The 26,403-nt window shown below is 39.3% G+C and overlaps 1 protein-coding gene across 5 annotated transcripts in view; it reads left to right on the forward strand.

Annotated features, from left to right (window-relative positions):
* The window catches only part of TMEM164 (transmembrane protein 164), a 165,496-nt gene that overhangs the window by 72,462 nt on the left and 66,631 nt on the right, over positions 1-26,403 (forward strand). For all 5 annotated transcript variants that reach the window (XM_082609038.1, XM_082609039.1, XM_082609035.1 and 2 more), the window contains one exon: positions 3,623-3,672. In XM_082609038.1, coding sequence (XP_082465164.1) covers positions 3,623-3,672 — 50 coding nt within the window. The remainder of the gene's footprint in view (positions 1-3,622; positions 3,673-26,403) is intronic.

The following is a 26,403-nucleotide window of genomic DNA, read 5'->3' on the forward strand; positions in this document are numbered from 1 at the left end:
GCAGGCAGATTCTTAACCACTGTGGCAGGCGGATTCTTAACCACTGCGCCACTAGGGAAGTCTCTGGGATTATTTTTCAAATCTCATTTTTTGATGTGTCTACATGTATCTGCTTTAAAGGTTGCTTGAAAAAGATAGCCTCTATCCTGGTGTTGGGAATAGACAGGCAAGACGCGGAAGGCCAACGTGCTGATTGGAAATGACATGGCCGCAGGAAAGTAACTGTTGGAAAACTCAGTTACAGTCAAGACTAGCAGAGCTACTTGAAGAGAAATCAGATGCATGAGTGAGTTGGGACTGGAGGCTTGCTTTCTTCAGTAGGTTTCTGGGCCTCTGGCATAGGGCTGTCGTGGATCAGAACCAGCCAAATGGAGCAGTTACAGGGAAATCGGCCCCCAAGAATATGCTTATCTCCTCTTGGCTGTGGGTATAGAAAAGTAAGAGTGAACAGTGGGGCCCAGTGTCGCATTTTTGCTTCTCTGTTTTCGCATGTTGGAAGTATCTAGGGTATACCAGAAGCTCAGGAAGACTGCTGGCATGGCTCTTAGGTGACTGCAGAAGTATTCTTTCCAAGGTGATTAGGGGCCCCTGTCTGCTTTCTATATACTGTAGCTTCTGAATGTAGCCTTTGATGGGCCTGATGCTGGGTAACTATGTACAGCCTCCAACTTGGTCCCTTGCCTAAGGTGAGTAACTCTACTGCTGGGTCAGTGGTAAAGAATACCAGCTTTGTTTCTTTCTTGGACTGCTCCTGACACGTGGGGTTGAGGAGTGGGGTTAAGTTCATGTCTGGATGATTGAAATTCCAAGTTGACAATCTTTGTCCCAAACCATTAAGGTCAGATGTATTTCATAAGTCTAAATTTTTTGGATTTTAGAAAGGCAATACAGTGAACGTGTTTTTTGTTTTTTGTTTTTTTTGGCTGCGTTGAGTCTTCGTTGCTGCGTGCAGGCTTTCTTTTCTCTAGTTGTGGTGAGTGGGGGCTATTCTCTGTTGCGGTGCACGGGCTTCTCATTGCGGTGGCTTCCCTTGTTGAGGAGCTCGGGCTCTAGGTGCGTGGGCTTCAGTAGTTGTGGCATGCAGGCTCTGTACTTGTGGCTCGTGGGCTGTACAGCTCAGGCTCAGTAGTTGTGGCGCATGGGCTTAGTTGCTCCGTGGCATGTGGGACCTTCCTGGACCAGGGCTTAAACCCGCGTCCCCTGCACTGGCAGGCAGATTCTCAACCACTGCGCCACCAGGGAAACCCCAGTGAACGTGTTTTACAGACACTCCCAGTGGGGTCTGGGACAGCACCCCGTATTCAAAATACATTCTTTTTGTGGAAAATGTGTGAGTACTCACCATAAATGGAATAAAGAAAGTCTGTAAGTAGCCTCAGCTCAGTTCAAGTCATATCTGCTACCAAATTAGTTTTGAAAAAAAAAGACAGACTTTTGGTTTTTAGAGCTTTTTGGATTTGGCGATTGCAGATAAGGGATTGTGGACCTGCAATTGTCATTGGTTTTGCAGTTTTAATCAAATTGATCCACAGGGGAAAGGCATTTTCTCGATGGATATTTTCTTGGCGGGGTTCTCTGATGAAGTATTGTGTGGGTAATGGACTCCTGGCCGTGTTCCTTTCAAGACCCTTTTTCTTTTCCATTCTTTCTCTTCTTCGTGGCAGGGATTCAAGCAGGTGTCTCTACTTATAGTGATTTTCCTTATAGTACCCTTTTCTCTTAAGTGTAGATTCTGAGAGAACTGAAGGACAGAATATAAAGAATATACTCATGACAAAGCCAAACTAGCCCATAATGCAAATAATGTCTGCTCATAAATGCTCACCACAAGAGAGGGACACATATCAATGATTTTGTAAATCCTCACCATTAAGTCACTGTAGGTAAAGTAACTCCATAAACATGAGTTTCATTCTTTTGTCAATCCTTCTCCTGCTGAATGTCTGTTTTTTGGGGTTTTTTTGTTTTTTTTTTTTTTGCTGAATGTCTTTGATCAAACCTTCAGCACATCTGGCTGTCTGGAGTGTTTGAATCTCCTGGGGCATTTGTTAAAATGCACAGATTCCTGGAACCCCGAACTTCTGGAATCAGCATTCCTAATGGGGGGAGCCCAGGAATTTGCACATTTTATAAGTGCTCTGCAGGACTTTCCTTGTCCCTCTTGAGAACCAGTGCTTTGGTGCAGTCAGACTGCCACGGCTGTAGGTTTTTGAAGGCTGTAACCCAGGCCTAGTTCAAACCAAGTAGCATGGAACTGATGGTCTCTTAGAAGGACCAGGTTCTTTTTGTTTGGTTTGAGCAGAGAAACTAGAAGGGGACCCACTTAGTCATGCTTCGAAACAAACCGATCAAATGTGAGGGAGGAAAATAATAATAATAGAAGAAAAACAATGGAAGTTTAAAAACATGTATACCTCCTGTATACATGAGGGAGACCCAGGAAAAGTGACTAACTCCCTGAAATGGCCCAAGCCACCACCTTAAATACCATCTCCAGCCAAAGATAAAAGAAAGATGTTGAGTGTCGGTTGGTGGGTAGGGGTGGAGGAGAAGGCCATTTCCTGGAGGTGACCAGGAAAAGCACAGTGAACAAGGGTAAGGTTGTTAGGCAGATTTAGGTCCTTGCCTTCTCCATTGTTGAGAGTTTCTAGAGATTTAGAGTCTTCCTTCTTTTCCTGGAGGGAGACACCTTAACAAATAGAGATTTTCCTTATAAATGTAGATGTCTCTTACAGAAGGGTAACTTCTACACAGTTTTCAGAGCTTTTCCTGTGTCTGTTGTTTCTTAAAAACAATCAGCCTAAAGTAATCCTTATGCCAAAAAACAAACTTCGGGGTAGCAAATTCTGCTCCTCTTCAAAATCAAAGGGAGGTTAAGAGCCTGGGGGGTGGCAATATTGATAGGATTGCCAGATAAAATACAAGCTGTCCAGTTAAATTTGAATTTCAGATAAACAATGAATAATGTTCTAGTGTATGTACATTCCATACACTATTCAGGATATACTTATACTAAAACATTGTTCATTGTTTATTTGAAATTCAAATTTAACTTGGCATCCTGTATTTTTCTTTCTAAATCTGGCAAAGCTAGGTATTGATTAACCCACCTTCCCCCATGGGAGGCAAACCAGATGGCATTTGTGTCTTTGTCCTATCTCAGAATCCATTTTTCCTTGTCCTAAGTTAAAAACCTGTCATACTGGCTACTCGTGTCATGCTGAACTTGAAGGATTGAAAAATTGAGTCTTCTAGAGGTTAAGAGGAAGTGTTTTAGAGGCTGAAATGGCTTAAGAAAAGCTCTCCCCATCTCCTACCCCTCCACCAATTACTTCTTCCGCTCTTCATCCATCTCTTTCCCTCTCTCCCCGACCTACCCCTTCCCCATCACACACACACAGCCGGAACAGACAGGCACACATAGATGCATGTGCAAACGCAAACATGTTTGGAACACCACTTGCTTGTCTTTTAAAGTCTTTTATGTTACATTTTCTGTGTAAGAGTTTGGTTATTAATTATTATTATTATTATTATTATTATTATTATTATTAAAATAACACTGTCTCACTGTGTCCAGCATTTCTCTTGATAACCATACTTAATTTTTTTGCCATTGCAGATCTTTCTCCTGGCCTGCCCTCCGTGTCCGGGAGCTGTCGTCGTCTTCAAGTAAGGGGAGATTGTTTTTCTGTTGCCATTGCTGAACTGCTTTGTCTGTTTGATAACAAAGGATGATGAACACATTGCTTGTGACCACCTTGAACCTGCAATGCTTTGTGTCTGGGCTTCCCAAGGGACAAAAGTCTTCAAGGGGCCAATGAAACAGGCAAATGTTGTATGTGGAGATTTGACCTTTGTGTTTTTGTCAAGCCCTGACAGATCCTTTTTAGCGATTCTTTGTGGTGGTGTTTTATGGCCAAGACATTCCCCCTTGGAAATTAGCCGACCTCGTAAAGTTTCTCTTGAGTTTGCTGGGGGCCAGACAGGTCCCCTCCTTTAGCGAATCTTTGTACTGTGGTCCTGCTGTTCCACTGAGGATACTTTGAAGGACTTTGTGTTTTTATGGGGTTTTTTTTGTTGTTAAAGTGCAAATTAAAGTGAGGAGAGAAAAATATCGCCTTATTACAAGTCCTGACTTTCTTTAAAATAGAAAGCATCAGATCCATTAAAGTGTATTGCAGGCAAATCATGTTTGTCTGAAGGCAAGTTTGCTTAAATGAAATTCTCAAGAGTCCCAGAAGCCTCATTTTAACCATGAGTTGTGACCATCTCATTTATCAAACCTTTTATTAGAGTTGCTAATGAGACGCTAAATCGACCCAATTAATTTCGTCTCTTTCCCCCTTCTCTGGCCCCCATTTTGGAGCTGTTTCTGAGCAGGGAAATGGCTGCAAGCCAGAGAGAGGGGGCAAAAAGTAGAGTCCAGCAGATCCTTAGATCATTGAGAGCGGTGTAAATGGCTTTCTGATTTAGTTAAGTCTTTAAAGTGTTAGGTAGGGGGAAATATACCCTATTTGCTGCTTCAGATAGCTCCTTGGAATAGCCACTTAGTCTCTTGCCTAGGGTGAATAACTTTCTGGTAGATGAGGGGTAATGGATCTTGATTTCATAAGCTCTTACTTGGACAGCTCCTAAGCGGAAGGTGTATTTAACCCTGTTTTCCCCCCTTGATTTCCCAAAATGGGCTCAATTTTTCAGTGTAATGTTTTCAAAGTAACATTTATTGGTTCTATTTCATTATTATGAGAGTAACAGTTCTCATTATAGAAAATGCAGAAACATAAAGAAGAAAATAAACACCACCCCTAATCCTACCAAGAGATTATTTTGGTTATTTCCTTTCTTTTTTGCTTTTTTTTAAAATTTTAACAAGCAGAGACCACATTTAGTTTTTTTTTTTACTGTATCTTTTCTAAATTTAATTCAATTTATGTGTGTTTGTACATATAAAATACATAAATATAACTGCTGGATTTATTTTTTTATAGTGGTCTTTTTACCCTGTCCTTTTCCTTGTTTAGTTTGTCCCTTGCCTCTACCTTTCCACATCATCCCTGTATATTACCAAACCAGTATGTATCCTTCCATATTTTTCTCCATGCTCACAGGTATACACACACACAGACACACAGACACACACACACACACACAGGTTTTGGAATGTTCTGTTGTTTTTGTTAATTGTTTTTTTTTTTGGCGGTACGAGGGCCTCTCGCTGCTGTGGCCTCTCCCTTTGCGGAGCACAGCCTCCGGACACACAGGCTCAGCGGCCATGGCTCATGGGCTCAGCCGCTCCGCGGCATGTGGGATCTTCCCGGACCAGGGCACGAACCCGTGTCCCCTGCATTGGCAGGCGGACTCTCAACCACTGCGCCACCAGGGAAGCCCCTTGTTAATTGTTTTACAAAAATAGAATTCTGTATATACTTTAACACATCCTACTTTTTTCATCTCATGAAAATCTATCAAAGCCTCTTGGTATGGCTCTTATTCTTTTAAAAAACTGGAAAATATTTCATGGATGCACAGCTTATTTAGCTATTCCCCTACTAATGAACATTCACATTCTTTCCAGATTTTGGCCACTACAGTCAATGCTGAATTAAACATCATTGTGCTTATGCCCTTATATACTGGTGCTTTCAATTTATACACACAGACACAAGTGTTTATATATAAATAAATATTTGTTACCATATTGATTTACAAAAACAGGCTGTTATAATTCACTTTTCCCTTTTATATGTAACATATGAGATTATTGTTTGTTTCACATCCCTGCCAGCATAAGGTTTTATGGTTCTTTTATAATTCTGACAACTTAATGGATGTATTTCCTTGGCTACTAATGCATTTTGGTTTTGTCTCTCTCTCTCTCTCTCTCTCTCTCTCTCTCTTTTTTGGTCCAATTGGATTTTCTCTTTGAATTATCTGTTCATATTATCTGCCCATTTCCTAGGGGTTATTTATATTTTTCTTAACCTGTAAGGCCTCTTTGTATATTTTGGATATTGGCCCTTGGTCTACCATCTTTATTATAGATATCTTTCCCAAATCTGTATGGATTGACTTTACTGATGGTATATATTTCCACATAATTTTTTCATATCCAAATATGATTATTTTCTTATAGCTTCTGGGTTCCCAGTCTTTGTTAAGACTGTTTTCTCAAAGATGGATAACCAGTGACAGTAGCATAATGTGTTAAATAATCCTTACTCTCCCCTGTGAACTGAACTGCTATCTTTGTCATCAAACTTTTTATATACGAGGATCTATTTATGGATTCTCTGTTCTGTTTCATCTGTGTGTTTATTTGTGTACCTAAATCATGTTGATTGGATTACATTAGATTAAATAATATTTTTCTTGGCTATTCTTTGGTATTTTTTCTTTTCTACACATTTTAATATCACTTATTCAGTCCTCCCAACCCCACCCTATTGGGATTCTAATTAGAATTGCATTAAATTTATATTTCAGTTTTGTAAGAATTGATTTTTTAAAACCTATAGCTCTTTTTGTCTAAGAAATGGCATTTCTTTCCATCTGCTCAGTTCTTGTTTTATGCCTTTCTTGATACATTTATTCTTAAAGAATTAAGAACTTTTTTGTTTGTTATGAGTGGAATACTATCCTCCTTTCCATTCCTAAATGCCTCTTGCTTGAATAGAAAAAGGTTATTAATTTTAAAAATAGTTTTTATATCTAGCTATCTTACCTAATTGTTTTGTTAGTTCTGGTAACTTTTATTTTAGTTTATCTTTTCTTTCCAATGGTTATATCATTTATTTCATTTTCTTCTGTTTTTGCTAGAAACTCAAAGACAATGTTAAATAAAAATGATGCTGGTGGGCCACTCTGTCTATAACTAATTTCAAATAGAAATGGTGTTTCTCCATATTTGCTGTTGGTATTTGTCAAATAGTCTATTATATTTAAATAGTTTCCACATTTACTTGGAGATGTTTTAAACGGAAATGGTTCTGTATTTTATCAAATGCTTTTTCAATGTTTTTGATCCTGTTTTTAATTTAAGTTTTTGATATAGTGAATTATGCCATTAGATTTTCTGGTTTTGAACTACTCTTATATTGCTGAAATAATGTAATAATATTACTATTTGTAATATATTGTTGGATTCTATTTGTCAGTCTTTTATTTAGAACCTGGCCTTAGTATTGATAAGTGAGATTGGAGTCATTTTTTAAATTTTTATTTTATTTATTTTTAAAAATTTTTGGCTGCGTTGGGTCTTCGTTCTGCATGTGCACTTTCTCTAGTTGTGGCCAACGGGGGCTACTCTTTGTTGCAGTGTGCGGGCTTCTCGTTGTGGTGGCTTCTCTTGTTGCGGAGCACGGGCTCTAGGTGCACAGACTTCAGTAGTTGTGGTGCACAGGCTTCAGTAGTTGTGGTGCGCAGGCTTAGTTGCTCCGCGGCATGTGGGATTTTCCCAGACCAGGGATTGAACCCGTGTCCCCTGCATTGCCAGGTGGATTCTTAACCACTGCACCACCAGGGAAGTCCCTGGAGTCATCTTTTACTGGATTCTTTCCATCAAGTTTAAGGATTAAATTATGTAAATTATGTAAAATGAACTGCAGAATTTTCCTTCTTATTCTCTGGCCTGGAATACTTTAACTATCCTTAGAAATTGTGTGTGTGTGTTTTTTAAGGTCAGATAAAACTCAACTGTGAAGCCCAAATATGAAGTCTCAATGTCTTTTTCAGTTGGTAGATCCTTAATTACCTTCCCAATGTTTTATATGGTAATTCATCTATTCAAATCTTTTTGGGTCAGTTTTGGTCATTTGTATTTTGCTAGGAAGATATCTATTTCTTTTAAGTTTTCAAAAATGTTGCCATGAATTTAATTGAGCATATGCTACCCTCTTATTTTATAATTTTAAAAAGCTATCTCCTCATTGTAGTCATGTTTTCTTTCTTGGGCTTAACCTTGTCTGGTTTTGTGTTCTGTCTTATATTTTATATTTTAGTCAGGTTAGTAAGCACTTTTATCTATTTTTGGTTGTTTTATAGAACCTGGTTTTGGATATATTTATCCTTTTTACCTTATTTTATTTGTGTGTGTGTGTGTATATATATATACACTTAATTTTCAACTTTTTATCTTTATTGATTTCCTTTTCCTGTTTTTTCCTAATCTCTCAAGATTTATATAATTTATTTCTTTACTTTTTGTCTTCTTTAATTATAGTTTTCTATTCTACTTTGTTCACTTGATATCCCAGGTTTTCCCCCATTTTATCATGAACTCACATTGTCTACAAAATTTTTCAATTAAATTTTGTATTTTGAGATAAATATAAAATATTATATAATAAATATATCATTATAATTTAGAAACACTTGTAAGAAAAACACAGAGAGATCCCATGTATCCTTTAACTAGTTTCCTCCAGTTGTAAACTACTGCAAAACTGTGGTATGATATCACAGCCGTACAGTCAAGACAAAGAATAGTTTCATCACCATGAGGATCTCTCCTGTTGCCCTTTTAAAGCCACATCCACTACCCTACCACCTGTGCCCTGTCCCTGACCCCTGGCAACTCATCTGTTCTCCACGTCTATAAATTTGTCATTTCAAGAATGTCAATATAAATGGAATCATACAGTATGTCACCTATGGGATTGCCTTTTTAAAAATAAAAATTTAATTGAAAATCAGTGTTTTAGAAAGTAGACAGCTCTTAAAAGAATTACTCCATGTTATATTAGTATAGCTCTGTTTACTGTTTTCAAAGTACTTTGTCTTAAAAGATCTTATCTAATCCTTCAAATAATGTTATGAGATAAGGAATACATTATATCCACACGACAGATAAAGCAGTTGGGGACAAGAGATTTTAAATAACTTAGCTAAAATTACACAGTGGCAGAGTCAGGATTGGCTTTCTTCCTTTTCCTGCTAATGCTCATAATCAGGTTTACTGTGTGTCTAGTCAAGGCGGGAAACATTTAACATGAATCATCTAATTTAATCCTTCCAACAAACCTATGTGGGAGGTACAGATAGTATCCTCAGTTAGATCAAGATAACAGGCTCTGAAAGTTTATGTGATTTAAGTGGCATGTAAGTGGTATAGGTGGGATTTGATCCAATGTCTCTCTGACTACAGAGCCAGTGCTCCTAATCATTGCCTTATGTCACTGAAGTGAATATTTTTGGCTCTTCTGGTACTATTGAAAGGGTTAAAAACCATGACAACATCCTATTTAAAATTTCATAAATTTCAGTGTACACAGACAGGCACTGCTGTGGGTTCATTGACTAGCGCTGTCTTACCCACCTCTTGTTTTTTCTTTCGGCCCTTTGCTGTGCCAGCCACATATGAGTTTGTCTGCTTCCCAGCTAAGCAGGGGCTGGCATGCTCTTCATGGAGGGATGCCCAGTCACTGCAGGAAAGGACTGTGGTGCGCCATGGCTGGGCAAGGGCTGGCAGTTCTCTTTAGGGTGGGGAAGGGGTGGGACTGTCCACAGGGTTCCCACGCTGCACTTGACAGTTGGGAATGACGGTTCCCCAGTGTTCTGGCTGGATCCCAGAGTGCTTCATTTATGTGGCCCACAGTTGACATGTGACTTGCTAAGTCTGCTGCTGTAACTGGCTGCCTAGAGGAAAGGCATGCATCTAGAACGTGGAGCTAAGATTGGAAGGGGTTTCTACCTGGTCCACCACTGCAGCAACTTGGGCATGGTGCTCTTTTGACCTCCAACTCCTAGAATTCCGGCCTGGCAGCCTTTAGACTCTTATCCCCCTCTCCTGTTCCTGGCTCCTTCGTGCTGTGGATGCTCATATAGCAGCACCAGACTTGCTCGTTGTGTTGTGTCTGTACAGGCAGTGTTGTTGGGTGTCTCTGAGTCTGAGCCATTTCCTTTTTATTCATTTGGCTGTTTTGAGTGGTTCTCATCTGAAGAGCTATCTACCATCTTCAGTATCCAAGCCACAGATTCTTTCTGTCACTCAGGTTTGAGTAAAACCAATATATCCTTAAGAGAACATTCTGTGCTTATTGTCCTGCTACTAATTTCAAAAAAAAGGTACCTGTCTCAGTTACCTTTAGGGAAAATACCCCGTCACATAATATGAACCAGCCTGCCTCTTGGATTCTTAATAAATAAGATTCCCTTTTGCAACCCAAGGGAAAGGAAAGAGGGCAGGTACTCCCCAGCTCCCCGCCACATCTCACTGGTTGCTTTTCTTTTGCTTTCTCCTTGCCCTTTTCCTCAGTTTTTTTTTCCCCTTCAAATTTCATTATAGAAAATTCCAAATGTATGCATACTATGCTTTATTACTCATTATATATTTTAATTTGTGAATTGTCACTTTTGTGTTCTCAGTTTTTTTATGTAAAGGTGTTTCTCCTCTTGATGATCTGCATGAGTTGTCCCCATATAAAGAATATTAATCCTTTATCACCTTTGTAGTAAATGTTTTTCCCAGACTGCCTTCTAACTCGCTGATGATGCTTTTGATGTATATTTTACATTTTTATCCGTCACGGTGATTGGTTTCTGCACCACCTACAGACCATGGTGATTTCTTCAAGTGCTTTTGTGCTTGAAGACTTTTAGCATTCTAAGATAAGATAGACAATCTAGTTTTTTAATGTTTTGTAAATATTTAGCTGTCAGTTTATCTGAAATTCATTTTGTATATAGTATGAGGTAGGGATATAACATTTTTCCCTGAATTGTCATTTATTTGAGCAGTGTTTGTTGATTAACTATTTCCCTGTGATTATTGCTGTCACATTTTTATCCAGCATAAATTCTTATATATGCTAGCATAGGGGAGCAAAATTTGCCACCCCCTAAATGTGTCTCTTTGGCATGAGGATTAATTTCGGCTGATTATTTTTAAGGAACAGAAGACTCAGGAAATCTTTCTTTTTACCTCCCCGTTAGCTGCCTAAAGAATTTAGATAAAGGGCCTATTTCTGAAACCAAGCTATCACCAGAGTTGTCTGCCGAGTATAGGCTAGGTGTGGCAGGGGAAGCTCTAGGCAGACTCTAGAGGTCAGAGTCCTCTCTGTGTCCTATTGCCTCTGCATGGCCCAGCAAACATTTGTTTACCAAACATTTGTTTTCCCATCTTACCCTCCTCAACTTTGAAGTCCCAAGTATCTACTCTCCACATCCTCTTTTGTCTTTAGCTGCAGATGGTATTTAAGCTGAGGGTTCCAGCCATTTTGGCAAGTTACTCAGTTCTCCTGGCTCTCTCCCATGTATACATGTTATTAAACTTTCATATGATTTTCTGTTAGTCTGTCTCACGTCAGTTGAATTCTTAGACTAGCCAGAAGAACCTAGAAGGGCAGAGGAAAATTTCTTCCTCCTCGACACTAGGGTTTATTTGGGTGGCTTGTTATACTATCCCATCGATGTCTCTGTTGAATTTGCCACCAATTTCAGACTCTTGTATTTGTAACAGCCAGCAGGCCAGATTTCTCTTCACCATTCTTCCCAGACTGTTCCTTTACTCACACTTTTTTCATAGCTAGTCCAAACCATTTTTTTCCTTCCAAATGAACTTAAAATGTTTTTGTCAGACTCTTCCTTCAAATACTGTTATTTTGATTGGAATTACTTTAAATCTAAAATTTCATTAATGTCATTACCATAGTGAGTCTCTCTATCCAGGAAAAGACATATGGTAGATTTCTTAATTTATTCTAGGGGGTGTGTGTGGATTGTGTATCCCGCAGATTTCTCATCAACGTCATTCCTGGACAGTTTGTAGTTTATGGCATCATTTATTTATTATATTTTCAAATTAATTATTACTGGTACATAGGAAAGATTTTGATTTTTTTTATATGTTTATTTTATATTTGGCCACCATGCTTAACTCTTCTAGTAGTTTTTCAGTTGCTTCACTTGGGTTATTTTAGAAATTAATAGTATCAACTCCCATATGATAACTTTATCTCCCTTCAAAGAGCAAAACTTTTTTCAAGTCTGATTGTATTAGCTAGAACTTCCAGGACAATGTTAAATACTAGTAGTACTGGCAGGAATTCTTGCCTTGTTTCTGATTTTAGTGGAAATGTTCCTAGTGTTTTCTCTGTTGACTCTCATGTTGGTTGTTGGTTAAGATTAAACATCCTTTATAATGTTAAAGAATTTATTCTTAAATTATCAACCCCCCCTTTTAAAATCAGGAATAGTTGCTGAATTTAGCTAATGCTTTTTGAGAATCTATTGAGAGGTTCATTTGGGTTTTCTCCTTTGACCTCCCCATTTGGTGCGTTACATTAATAGATTTCCTAATAACAACCTTTGTTGGATTTCTAAGGTCAGCTTTCCTTTTCATCTGCAGACTTGGAAGAGGTTCAGATTTGACCACCATACTATGAATTTGATAGATTCTTCTCTTTGCCATCTCCAATGTGAAATTTGATTCTGCTGCTACAATATTTCTTTGTAATTCTTCCTTGGTTTGCTGAGCTTTCTCTTCACTCCAGTTTGGTGTCTTTCCTTCTCAATATATTTTTATTCCAGTGGCTTTCTATACCTGTTTCACAGAGTCCACGTTTTCTTGTGTTCTCTTGAGATGCCATTTTCTAAAATATTTCTTCTGGTTCAGACACTAAATGTAGACTTTTGTGCTTCCTCCAAGTCTTCAGAATGATACGCATTTCCCTTCTGCTGCTCGAGGTTTTCATAGGAAGCGTGCTGTCTTTAGGGGTATGTTTATGCATATTAGAAGGAAGATTTATTTATTCTTTGTTAAAGACACAGGGCATGTGGATTTCATTTGAGTATCCTCATATTCTCTTTGGTATTGGTTAGAACCCCTTCTCAGCTCCACTCCTGGTGGCCAGGTTGATGCACAGAGCTTCCAACCCATTTCCCAGTGTCCAGCAGCTTCATCTGGTAGGTTCTGCTAGACGCATATGGAATCACTTAGTCCTACTACTAGATTCTCTGACACGCTGAACATATAAAGTATGTGAAAAACTACAGCCTCCAACATGCATTGGTCCCTGAGTTTTACTTGTGAAGTCTCCCACTCCCAGAATGCAGTGTGACAGTACCAAAGCCATCACTTCAGCCCTTTTGCTTTATGGGAGGAGTCTCCAAACGGATATAGACCAGCTTTGGGAGTTGTTGGTTTCCCTTGCAAACAGTAGCCCTGTAGTGGAGGCACGGCTGTCCAGTTTGCTGGTTACTAGATGAACTCTCCATTGCTAAGCCATGAGGCTGACAGTGGTGTAAGGTCTCAGTGTTTTACTATCTTGTTTCAGGTTTCTGCTGCACGAATTGGCCCCAGGTTGTTTTTTTCTCATTTCAGCCTTAGGTTTATTGTTAATGGAGATTTCTTCCAGATTATTGTAACAGGATGACCATCAGTCTAAGTTTTCAGTAATTTGGGGGAGTTTTCTCATTTTCTGTATCTTGATAGGTATTTTAGTGGAAAGCTGGGAGAGGCTGTGTTAGTGGTGGTTAAGCAAATGCTATTTTAAACTAGAAATCCAGTGTGTGTGTATGTATGTATATATGTGTGTGTGTATATATATATATATATATATATATATATATATGTATTTTAATTTTTGGCTGTGCTGCGCAGCTTGTGGGATCTTAGTTCCCCGACCAGGGATCGAACCCACACCCTTGAGAGTGAAAGCGCAGAGTCCTAACTACTGGACTGCCAAGGAATTCCCTATACTTTGGTTTAGAGCAGTGGTTGGCAACCTTTTTCTATGAAGAGCCAGACAATAAATGTTTTAGATGTTGTAGGTGATATGATCTGTGTTTTCACTACGTACCTGTTGTTGTAGCATGAAAGCAGCATAGACAAAAAACAGGAGGACTGGTCGAAAAAGTTCTGGAGACGGATGACAGTGATGGTTGCACAACACTGTGAAGGTACTTAGTGCCACTGAACTATACACTTAAAAACAGTTAAGAGGGTAAATTTTATCTTATGTGTATTTTACCACACAAATCACCCCCCTCCCGACCCAAACGTAACAGGAGGACCATATTTTGCTGACCCTGCGTTTAGAGCCATTCGATCTAGCACACAGAAAGAGAGGAGGAGGGAAGAGGAAATTCCATGTGTACAGGGACTTTTCTCAAAGCTCAAAGGCAGTGAGACAGATTTCTCGAGTATTTAAAAGGAATATCATAGTTGGAGTGGGGTGGGGTTCTGGAAAGCTGCAGTTCATCCTGGTGATATCATCCCATGCTCTTTAGGGATAGAGATACCCAGAGTTTATAGTCACACTTTCTGGCATAACGATCAGAGCAGGGATTTTCTCCTCCTGAGGCTTGGGGAACCTCTGCAGCTGTCACAAGTGTTCATATCAGATGCAACTGAAAAGCCAGCCAATCCCTCCTTCTTGGCGACTGGTGATGCTTCCTGTAGATGATCTGGTCTCTTCGCAAGGCTAGAAACTCCTAGTTTTTTGGTTATTAACCACAACAGGTTCACTGGATAAAAAGGAACAGCCGCTAGCCTGAGTCAGCTGTTGCTGCAACTCCTTTCCAAGATTCTTGTGCCATTAGGATTTACTTGTCCGCTGGAGACCTGGGCCCTTCACCTCTGGAAGCAATGCTGCTCTCAGGACCCCAAGCCACATTTCTCTCAGTGGTGTGGAAAACATCCTCCAACTTCCCAGCTCTTGCCTTGGCAGCCCTCAGCGTTTCTAAGACCTGGAAAGAGCCTGAAGTCTAACCGTGGCCTCCCATCTCCCTGGGGGAAGCAGGTCGCTGGTGTGTTTAATGCTGTTCTTAGAGCAGAGTTAGCATATCCAGATCCATTTATATGATCGTGCCCCATCTGAAGAGCTAAGAGCTCTCTATTGCACCTGAAAGGCGGGGCTGGTGCTGAAGGCCCACCAGTCATGTGAACTGCAGGCATGGCCAGGAACAGCCTTGGGCAGCGCTGGGTAGCTCGGAGTTTCATGCTCTCTGTTGGAAGGAAGAAGTCATCATCACTTGGTAGCTAGCTTTCAGTCCCCCTTTTCTGTCTCCATGGATCCCGCCACCATAGAGGGCTCTGAGTGCCAGTAGCCTCTTAGCAGCCAGGATGCCGAAGAGCAAGCTGAAAACTGTCTTTAGAAAAGGATGGGATTCTTGGTTTCACAAGGGCCTAGGAACCTCTTAGAGAAGCCAGCCTTTTGGGACGTTCCTCTCTCTGAGCTGGGGTATTTTGAAGGAATAGATGGAGGAAAAGGGAGTGACTAGCTTTGGGTTGTGATCAGCCAGCTTAGCTGTCTTGTGAGCACCCGTGGCAGAGAACTCTTCCCCTACCCCACCCCAGGTAAGAAAAGTGCATAGCCCAGAGCTGGTTTACATCCTGTGCCACAGGAAGTGTAGGGTACGGGGACCCCCACGTCCCAACGCTGAACCCCTTAAATCTGCTTATTTTCATGTACCCATGGAAGGGAGTGGACCTGTGATGCAAGCAGTATTATTTGGTCATGAGTGTCTGCTGACTCAATCTGGAGAGGCTTTTGAAGGAGATGAGATGAAATTTCACCTGTGCTACAGAGAGCAGGGGTGCATTGCTGGATGGAAAGAGGTCTGGAGGCCGGGTGTGAGCCAAGGTAGGTGAGGGAAGCATGGGGGTGTGTGAGGGCAATTAGGACAGCCTGACATGTGATCTTGGCATTGCAAGATTGATGCCCTGTTGGCCTTGGGGCCACATGGTATTATGAGAGTTCAGTAGACCCATGACCCTCTCTTTTGCTAGGTCCCATTTATTATACACTCAATTTTTTTATACACTCAAATTTTTAAACAGCAGTATTCTCCCCAGGGAGACTCATATCTCTAGGACTGTCCTGAGTTCATGAGCTGGGCTCAGGCTGAAGCTGCTGTGTCTTAATGGTTTCACTGTCTCAGCACCCCCTTTCCTAGTGCTCAACAGACCAGCTGCTCTGGAACCCCCAAAGGAGCAGCCTTTTGGCATCTTCACCTCAGAGGTAGCTGCTTTTTGGTCTAGCTTTGGACTCATTACTGAAAAGGGTATTTGGGAGACTGTCTGTGACCTGAGCAGCTTTATTAAGACTGTGCTTGGCACGGGAGAGGAAGCTGTACATATGAATGCTGTAGATTTCAAAGGGAAAGACACCGGGAACCTAAAATCCGTAGTAAATAAACAGCAATTCAAGGACACTAATTTCCTTTCTGATACGGAAGCTGCTCTGGTGTCTGCGGTCCTCTGAGCCACTGCCAGGTTGCTGCCTGCAACTATACATATTCTCCCTTAATGCATAGAAGAGGGAAGAAGCTTTCAGGTTGTTCACAGGCCTCCCCTCCCCTTCCATACACAGCAGAAGCAGCCTTTCTCCCCACGTGTACATGTTCAATTTTGTTCTCTGCTGGGAATTTTTGACTTCTACAGTCTTGGACCACAGTTTCTTTCTTTTTTTTTTTTTAAATTTTATTTATTTTTGGCTGTGTTGGGTCTTCATCGCTGCACGCGGGCTTTCTCTAGTTGCGGCGAGTGGCTACTCTTCATTGCGGTGTGCGAGCTTCTCATTGTGGTGGTTTCTCTTGTTGTGGAGCATGGGCCCCAGAGTGCACAGGCTTCAGTAGTTGCGGCGCGCAGGCTCAGTAGTTGTGGCGCATGGGCTTAGTTGCTCCGTGGCATGCAGGATCTTCCCAGACCAGGGCTTGAACCTGTGTCCCCTGCATTCGCAGGCAGATTCTTAACCACTGTGCCACCAGGGAAGTCCATGGCCCACAGATTCTGATTCAGTATTTTCATCTCCCCAAATTCTCTCCTGGAAGTCTCTCTGAAGGTTTTTGGAGCAGGGACTGCTTTTGTTTTTTTTTTCTCCCTTGTTGGGCTGTTCTGCTTTCAACATGTGCTTGAATGTACACAATTTCCCGGTAAAAGCAAGGCTGGAGATACAGATGACTTTTCCCATCTGGGGAAGCATGAAAAGGAGTTCTCAGCAGAGGAGCGGGGACTGATTGTTTTGGGCCTCTTTGTACTTTGTCAGCACACCTAATCCTTTTGGAAGCCAAGTTCAGAATCTACAGTGCTAATTATTGGGCAAAAAAAAATAATAATTATTATTGGGCAAAAGTAATTCCAGGAGGGAAAAACAGTACAGGATAATAGATAAGGTTTGGGTAAGCTATGTAGGAGCTGTTCAGTGGGTAATGAAAAAGTAGGGGGAATTCCCTAGCGGTCTAGTAGTTAGGATTCTGTGCTTCCACTGCTGGGGGCACGGATTCAATCTCAGGTCGGGGAACTAAGATCCTGCATGCCGCACGGTGCGGCCAAAAAAAGAGAGAGAGAGAGAGAAAGAAAAAGGAGGAAAAAAAAAGAAAAGAAAAAATAGACATTTCATTCTCATTATAAAAGTAATCCAGTCACTATAAGGAAAACATCAAGCATTACAGAACAATAAAGAAGAAAATAAGAATAAGTGATAATTCCTCCATTAATATGTTGGTATAATTTCCTTCCAATCTTCTGTGTATATATGCCCATTATGAAAAACAAAATTGGGATTATTTTATTCATGCTACTTTGTAATATAGTAAAAGTTAATATGCTATGATTGTTTCCCAGTGTCATTAAATATTCTTCTGAACATGATTTCTAATGACTGCATAGTATTTCATCATCTGAATGGACATAATATGTATTTAAACCATGCCCTGTTATTCGACATTTGGTTTGTTGGATAGATATGATTTGTGGAATCTTGAGAGCAGTGGAAGTAGATGGCTTTAGGTTATAGTTCTGCTATTTCTTAAGCCTTCGGAGCAAGGCTTAAATCTTAGCATCTATTTCCTCATTTGTCAAAGAAGGCTATGAATAGTAACTACTTCTTTGGTGGTGACAATTAGATGAGAGATAGTCCATGTTAATCTCTTAGCGTGAAACCTAACATAGACTAAGTAATCAATAGGTGTTAATAATATATAGAATTATCCTTGTCTTTACGCTTCACCATCTGTGTACTAACTTAACTGTTAGAATTAGGATCCCAGGGAAGGAAAATTGCTTTCATGCAGATAAGTAGAATTTCAGGATGAAAACTGCCTTTGGAGAAGTAACCCTTTTCATTAGTTGAGCACTTTCCAGATGGGGCCTTTGGCCAACTTCATGAAATTCACAGGAAGAAAGGTTTTGGAGCCCCTGCAGTTGTGTAGCCCCATTTGGTCCAGAACAAGGAAGTGGGAAACCACCAGTTGCAACCAGGAAGTTTATCTTCGTGCCCACAGGCAAAGCCAGCCAAGCCTTCCTGTTGTACTTGTTTGGTTTTCTTTACTTGTTTTTTATTTTCCAACTTTTATTCTGAAATTTTTCAAACCTATGGAAAGGTGAACAGGGCAGTACCTCAAGCATGGCTATGACCTCCACCTAGATTCAGCGGGTTTTGGCATGCTTTCTGATAAGTGAGTTCAAAGATGTAAGATCCTAACTGCATTCCCTGCTACATGACAGGCTTGTGCTGTGGGGCCTCACACAGTGGGCAAAACGTATATACTCTGAGACCAAGGGCTTACGGAAACAGAAGTTCAGAGTAGAAGGACCCTAGGGTCTGAGATGATAGAAATATATTTATTGTTTTTATAATACAAATTACAGAAAGCAAATCTTCATGTAGTTCCTAGCTGAAGGGAAAAAAGTCGATCCAGACTTCAATCAAGATGACAGTGTATAAATAACTTCTAATATATTCATATAATTGAATAATATACAGCAGTGAAAAACAGACTAAGTGTGTTAACATGGACAATTAGAAGAAGCCATGTTGAATGAAACGTAATTTGCAGAAGGGAATGGATATGCATGTACACACACACGCACAGTATGTCATTTATCGTTTATTTAATGAGATAGTCATGAAACAACAATGCATATGGTTTGTGGATATATACAAATGTAATAATGTATAAAAACATAGGAAGGACTCCAACTCCTTCAGAATAAAGGCTCCATCTGGTTAGGGAGTAGAGGAGATGAATGGTATTCAGGAAGGTTACATGGAACTTCAACCAAATCAGTAATGTTCAAACTTATTAAAGTGGGATGCTGAATGCAAAGGTTCCTTTTGTATTATTTTTATACTTTTCTGTATGTTGGAAAATTTTAGTGTTAAAACTAGAGGGAAAAAGCACTATTTAAAAGGCTTAGAATCTAGGAACACTTATTTTGTAGGTGTAAAAGCTGAGGCTGGGAGAGTTGAGTGTTTTGCTTCTCATATATTTTTGAATTTTATTTAATTATCATACAGTAGAGTTGACTTTTTGGCATACAGTTCTATGAGATCTTTTTTTATTATGATAAAATACACTTTACATAAAATGTAACATATTAAGCCTTTTTAAAGTGTATGGTTCAGTGGCATTAAGTACATTTATGTTGCTGTGTAACCATCACCACCATCCATCTCCAGAACTCTTTTCATTTTGCAAAGACTGAAACTCTGTACCCATTAAGCAATAAATCCCATTACCTCCTATCCCCAGTCCCTGGCAACCAGCATTTCTGTCTTTACGATTCTGACTACTCTAGATAGGTACCTCATACAAGTGGAATCATACAGTATTTGTTCTTTTGTGACTGGCTTATTTCACTTAGCAAAATGTCCTCAAGGTTCATCCATGTTGTAGCATGTGTCACTATGTCTAAGGCAGAATGATATTTCATTGTATGTATATAGCATATTTTGTTTATCCATTCACCTGTTGATGGACACTTGGGTTGCTTCCATGTTTTAGCTATTGTAAATAATGCTGCTATGAACATCAGTGTACAAATATCCCATAGAACCCCTGCTTTCAATTCTTTTGGGTATATGCCCAGAATTGGAATTGCTGGATCATATAGTAATTCTATTTTTAATTTTTTGAAGAACTGCCATACTGTTTTACACAGCAGCTGTACCATTTTACATTCCCACCAACAGTGTATAAGAGTTCCAATTTGTCCATATCTTTGCCAACATTTGTTGTTTTCTGTTTTTGATAGTAGTCATTCTAATGGTGTGAGATAGTATCTCATTATGATTTTGATTTGCATTTTATTTTCTACTTTCCCTTGTGGTTTCTTCTTTGATCCATTGATTGTTTAAGAATGTATTTAATTTTCACAAATTTGTGAATTTTCCCATTTTTCAGTTCACCCTTGAACAGCATGGGTTTGTACTGCATGGGTCCACTTATACATGGATTTTTTTCAATAAATACTACAGTACTGTACAATCTGCTGTTGGTTAAATCTGTGAACATGGAACTTTGGATATGGAGGGCCAACTATAGAGTTATATGCAGATTTCCGCTGCTTGGGATATTGGTGCTCCTAAACCACCCCCCGCCCATGTTGTTCAAGGGTCAACTGTACTTCTGTTAATGATTTCTAACTTCATCCTGTTATGGTTAAAGAAGATATTTTGTGTAATGTCTATCTTTTAACATCTGTTGAAGCTTAGTTTGCCACCTAACATATGGTCTATCCGGGAAATGTCCCAAATGCACTTGAGAGAATGTGAATTTTGTTGTTGTTGGGTAAAGTGTTCTCTATATGTTAGATCTAGTTGGTTTATTGTGCTGTTCAAGTCCTCTAATTTCTTGATTTTCTTCTGTCTGACTGTCCTATCTGTTACTGAGAGTAGAATATTGAAGTCTCCAACTATTATTGTAGAACTGTCTATTTCTCCCATCAACTTGGTCATTTTTTCTTCATATATTTTGATGGTCTGTTTTCAGGTACCAACATGTTCATAATTGTCATATCTTCTTGCTGTATTGAACCTTTTACTAGTAAATAATTTTCTTCTTCGTCTTATAAACTTTTTATTTGGGCAGACATTTATTTATTTATTTATTTATAAATTTTAATTTATTTTTTGGCTGCGTTGGGTCTTCGTTGCAGCATGCAGGCTTTCTCTAGTTGTGGCGAGTGGGGGCTACTCTTTGTTGCGGTGCATGGGCTTCTCATTGTGGTGGCTTCTCTTGTTGCGGAGCATGGGCTCTAGGTGCACGGGCTTCAGTAGTTGCAGCACACAGGCTCAGTAGTTGTGGTGTGCGGGCCCTAGAGCGTGCGGGCTTCAGTAGTATTGGTGCATGGGCTCTAGAGTGCAGGCTTAGTAGTTGTAGCACACGGGCTTAGTTGCTCCGTGGCATGTGCGATCTTCCCAGACCAGGGATCAAACCTGTTTCCCTTGCGTTGGCAGGCAGATTGTTAACCACTGCGCCATCAGGGAAGTCCTGTAAACTCTTTTGATTGATGGTTTATTTTGTCTGATATTAGTATAGCCACCTCTGCTCTCTTGGTTACCATTTGCATGGAATATCTTTTTCTATCCTTTCACTTTCAACCTATTTCTGTCTTTGGATCTAAAGTGCGTCTCTTGTAGCCAGCATACAGTTGGATCATATATTTTTTTTAATCCTTTCTGCCAATCTCTGTCTTTCGATTGGAGAGTTTAATCCATTTACATTTAAAGTTAGTACTGAGGGCCTCCCTGGTGGCGCAAGTGGTTGAGAGTCCGCCTGCCGATGCAGGGGATACGGGTTCGTGCCCCGGTCTGGGAGGATCCCATATGCCGCGGAGCGGCTGGGCCCGTGAGCCATGGCCGCTGGGCCTGCGCATCCGGAGCCTGTGCTCCGCAACGGGGGAGGCCACAACAGTGAGAGGCCCGCATACCGCAAAAAGAAAAAAAAAAAAAAAAATAAAGTTAGTACTGATAAGCAGGGGCTTCTGTCATTTTGCTATTTGTTTTCTATATGCTTTATAACTTTCTGTCACTCATTTCCTGCATTACTGTCCTCTTTTGTGTTTAGCTGATTTTTTTGGTAGTGTAACAATTTAATACTCTAATCATTTATTTTTGCATATATTCTCCAACAATTTTCTTGGTGGTTATCATAGGGATTACAGTTAGCATCCTAAAGTTATAACATTTTACATTGAATTTATTAGCTTAATTTCAATAATATACAAAAACTCTGATCCTTTACAGTTTCATCCCTACCCCTGTCAGTTAGTGATGTCACAAAATTATATCTTTATATATGTATGCCCCCAAACTTAATCTATTTAAATGCATTAGTCTCTTAAATTATGTAGAAAATAAAATGTGGAATTACAAACCAAAGTTACAGTAACACTAGCTTTTAGACTAATAATTGTGTTTTTTAAAATGTATTAATCTCTTAAATCATGTAGAGAAAATTAGAGTTACAAACTGCTGTTACACTAGTACTAGCTTTTATAATTGCCCATGTAGTTTCCTTTACTGAGATCTTTATTTCTTCATACAGCTTTGGGTTACTGTCTGGTGTTCTTTCATTTCAACCTGCAGGACTCCCTTTAGCATTTCTTGCAGGGCAGGTCAAGTCATAACAAACTCCCTCAGTTTTTGCTTTTCTGGAAATGTCTTAATTTCTCTCTCAATTTTGAAGGACAGTTTTGTTGGATATAGGGTTCTTGGTTGACAGGCAACCCCCCCAACACACACCTGTTTAGTACTTTGAATATGTATCTGCCCATTGCCCCACTGCCTTCTGGCCTCCAAATCTGATGAAAAATCAAATTACTCTATCAGTGTGGGTCTATTTCTGGGCTATTCTGTTTTGTCGTTTGATATGTCTTTTCTTGGCCAGATTGCATTGTTTTGATTGCTATAATTTTATATAGTAAGGCTTACAGTCAGGTAGTGTGATTCTTTCATCTACCTTCTACTTTTTCAAAATTATTTTAGCTATTCTTTCTTTGCCCTTTCATATACATTTTAGAGTCAGTTTGCCTGTATCTACAAAATATCCTGCTGAGATTTTGATCAGAATTGCATTGAATCTATAGATAATTTTGGCGAGAATTGACATCTTTCTTATGATGATCCCTTTAATCCTTGAACATGGTATGTCTTTTTATTTGTTAGATCTCTGATTTCTTTAATCAGCCTTTTGCAGTTCTCAGTGTACGGATTCTGTACATATATTGTTAGATTTATACCTAAGTATTTCAGTTTTGGGGAAGATAATGTAAATAGTATATATTTTAAAAAATTTGGTTTCCAGTTTTACACCACTATTGTGTAGAAATGTTATGATGTTTGTGTGTTGACCTTGCAATCCTGCAACCTTGCTAAAATCATATATTAGGTTTAGGAACTTTCTTATGATTCCTTGGGATTTTCTACAAATATAATAATTCTTTGCAAACAGAGATAGTATTATTTCTTCCTTTCCAATCTCTATTATTTTTGTTACCTTATTTCACTGGCTAAGACTACTGGCATGGTGTTGAATTGGAGTGCTGAGAGTGGGCACCCTCGTCTTGATCCTGATGTTAATGGGGAGAGCATTCAGTATCATTAAGTATGATTTTGGGCATAGTAATTTTTAGATGTCCTTTATCAGGTTGAGGAAGTTCCCTCCTATTGCTAGTTTGTTGGTATTTTTGTTATCATAAATAGATGTTGAATTTTGACAAATGCCTTTTCTGTATCAGTTGATATGATCATATACTTTTTTATTCTTTACACTGTTAATTTGGTAGAATTCATTAATTGAATTTCAGATACTGAGTCAACCTTTCATTACCAGGACAAACCCCACTTAGTTGTAGAGTAGTGTTCTTTTTATACTGCTACATTAGATTTGCTAACATTTTATTGAGGATTTTAGGGTCTGTGTTCATGAAGGATATTAGTTTAGTTTTAGTTTTCCTCCTCCTCCCACCTCCCCTCCCTGTGCCCCCCAGGTTTTGTATCTGGGTAATAATAGCCTCATAAAATGAGTTGAGAAATGCTTGCTTCTGTTGTATTTTCTGGACCAGGTTGTATAAATACTTGGTAGAATTGATCACTGAAGCCATCTGAGTCTTATTCAGAAGATTTTTGACTACAGATTCTTTTTTATTGAGATATACTTGACATATAACATTATATTACTTTCAGGTATATAACATAATGGTTTGATATTCGTATATATTGTGAAATGATCACCACAATAAGTCTGGTTAATATCCATCAACACAGATATTTGCATATTTTTTTCTTATGATGAGAATTTTTAAGATATGCCCTCTTAGCAACTTTCAAATAATACAGTACAGTACCTATCATCACCACGCTGTACATTACATCCCCATGACTTATTTATTTTATAACTGGAAGTTTGTACCTTTTGACCACCTTCACCCATTTCACGCACCCCCAACCCCCTGCCGTCTGGCAACCACCAGTCTGTTCTTCGAATCTATGAGTTTGTTGTTTTGTTTATTTGTTTGTTTTAGATTCTACATATAATTGAGATCATGCAGTAATTTGTCTTCCTCTTTCTGACTTACCTCATTCAGCATGATCCCCTCAAGGTCCATCCATGTTGTCACAAATGGCAAGGTTTGGACTGTGCAGGTTATCTATTTCATCTTTGGTGAGTTTTAGTGGTTTGTGGTTTTAGAGGAAATTCTCCATTTTGTTCTAAGTTCTTGAATTATGTGCATAGAAATATTCATAGTATATCCTTATTATCCTTTTAATTCCCGAGGGACTGTAGTGATATCCCTTCTTTCCTTCCTGATATTGATAACTTTTGCATTCTCTCTTTTTATCCATGTCATTCCGCCTAGTGGTTTCTCAATTATATTGCCTTTTTCAAAGGCAAGCTTTTGGTTTCATTGATTTTTCTCTATTGTTTTTGTTTTTACTTTCATTGATTTCTGCTCTTTATTATTTCATTCTTTCTGCTTGTTTTGGGTTTATTTTGCTCTTCTTTTTTTTGGATTCTTAAGGTGGAATCTTAGGTTACTGCTTTGAGACCATACTTCTTTCCTAATATAAGAATCTCATGTTATAAGCATCTCACCCATTTTGGCATATCGTATTTTAATTTTTGTCCAGTTCAAAATATTTTATAATTTCCTTTGAGAATTTCGTTCTATGAATTTTCCTTTCCAGGCACTCAGAGAACTTTATCTGTTCCATGTCTTTTGATTCTTGGTTATAATCAAGTGCTAAATTCAAATATGTCATCTGATGAGGGTTTTTTAATAGCTTCATTTGTCATTGTGAATAATAATGTGATATTCGTTTACCTTGCTTTATTAAGGATTATAATAGTTATCATGTATTGAGTACTTACTATGTCCTAGGCACTATGTTGATCACTTTACATGGTCTTACCTCATTAAATTCTCTCAACAACTCTTTTAGTTGGTACTGTTATTAGCCCCATTTTACTACTGAGGAGACAGAATCACATATTTTTTTCTTTATTTTTGAAAATTTTATTATTTATTTATTTGGCCATGCCATGGGGCATGCAGGACCTTAGTTCCTTGACCAGGGATTGAACCCGTGCCCCCTGCAGTGGAAGCGCAGAGTCTTAACCACTGGGCCACCAGGGAAATCTCTGAATCACAGATTTTAAGTGATTTGTCCAGAGTCAACTCAGCCAGTAAGTGGTAGAGCTGGGATTTGAATGTAGGTTTGATTCCAAACCAATTTCTTAACCATTATACTACATTTCCTCCAGTTAATTTATTTCTTGGCTTCTCAATAAGCTTGTCAGCTTCTTGAAGGCAAATACTAGGTCTTAATTATATTGATCTCCTTTTCTCTATAGCACCAGGAACGATATTAAACACACACTAATGGACTAATGTGTGTGGACTAAATTTAATGAAATTAACTGACCTGAAAGAATCAAACCCATAAAACTTGCCATATTGCCCCAGGTTGTTACCAACTAAGGTAACTTAGTACAGTATCCTACACAGAAACAAAAAAAGCTGACAGAATATTTGTGACAGTGGTAATGGCCAAGTGTTCTAACCGGCAAGAAGAAGATTTATAAGTGTGACTAACTGACCTGGAATCCATCTCCAAGCTCTACTCTTTGGTTCTGGCCTTCAGTCTGTCCTTTTGCTCTCTCTCGATCTCCTTCTCACACTTTGAATTTTTAAAACAGTTCGACTTTCCTACGTGGTTCATGATCCCTCTCCCCTTTTAATATGAGGCTTTTAGGTGAGCTCTTCACCATGTATTTAAGAAACATGTATCTGAGTCTTACTGTATGCCATGTACTTTTTTTTTTTTTTTTTTTTTTTTTTTTTTTTGCGGTACGCGGGCCTCTCACTGCTGTGGCCTCTCCTGTTGTGGAGCACAGGCTCCGGACGCGCAGGCTCAGCGGCCATGGCTCACGGGCCCAGCCGCTCCGCGGCATGTGGGATCCTCCCAGACCGGGGCATGAACCCGCGTCCCCTGCATTGGCAGGCAGCCTCCCAACCACTGTGCCACCAGGGAAGCCCTGCCATGTACTTTTTTAAGCACTTTATACATATCAACTCCTTATAATAATTCTGTGAGTTGGTACTGTTATTATTCCCATTGTACAGATGAGGGAACTCTCACTGGATTTTCTAGTGGCTCATTTTCTATTTCCAAT

Source organism: Mesoplodon mirus (genome assembly GCF_964341445.2).
Source record: "Mesoplodon mirus genome assembly, chromosome: X".
Classification (NCBI taxonomy): domain Eukaryota; kingdom Metazoa; phylum Chordata; class Mammalia; order Artiodactyla; family Ziphiidae; genus Mesoplodon; species Mesoplodon mirus.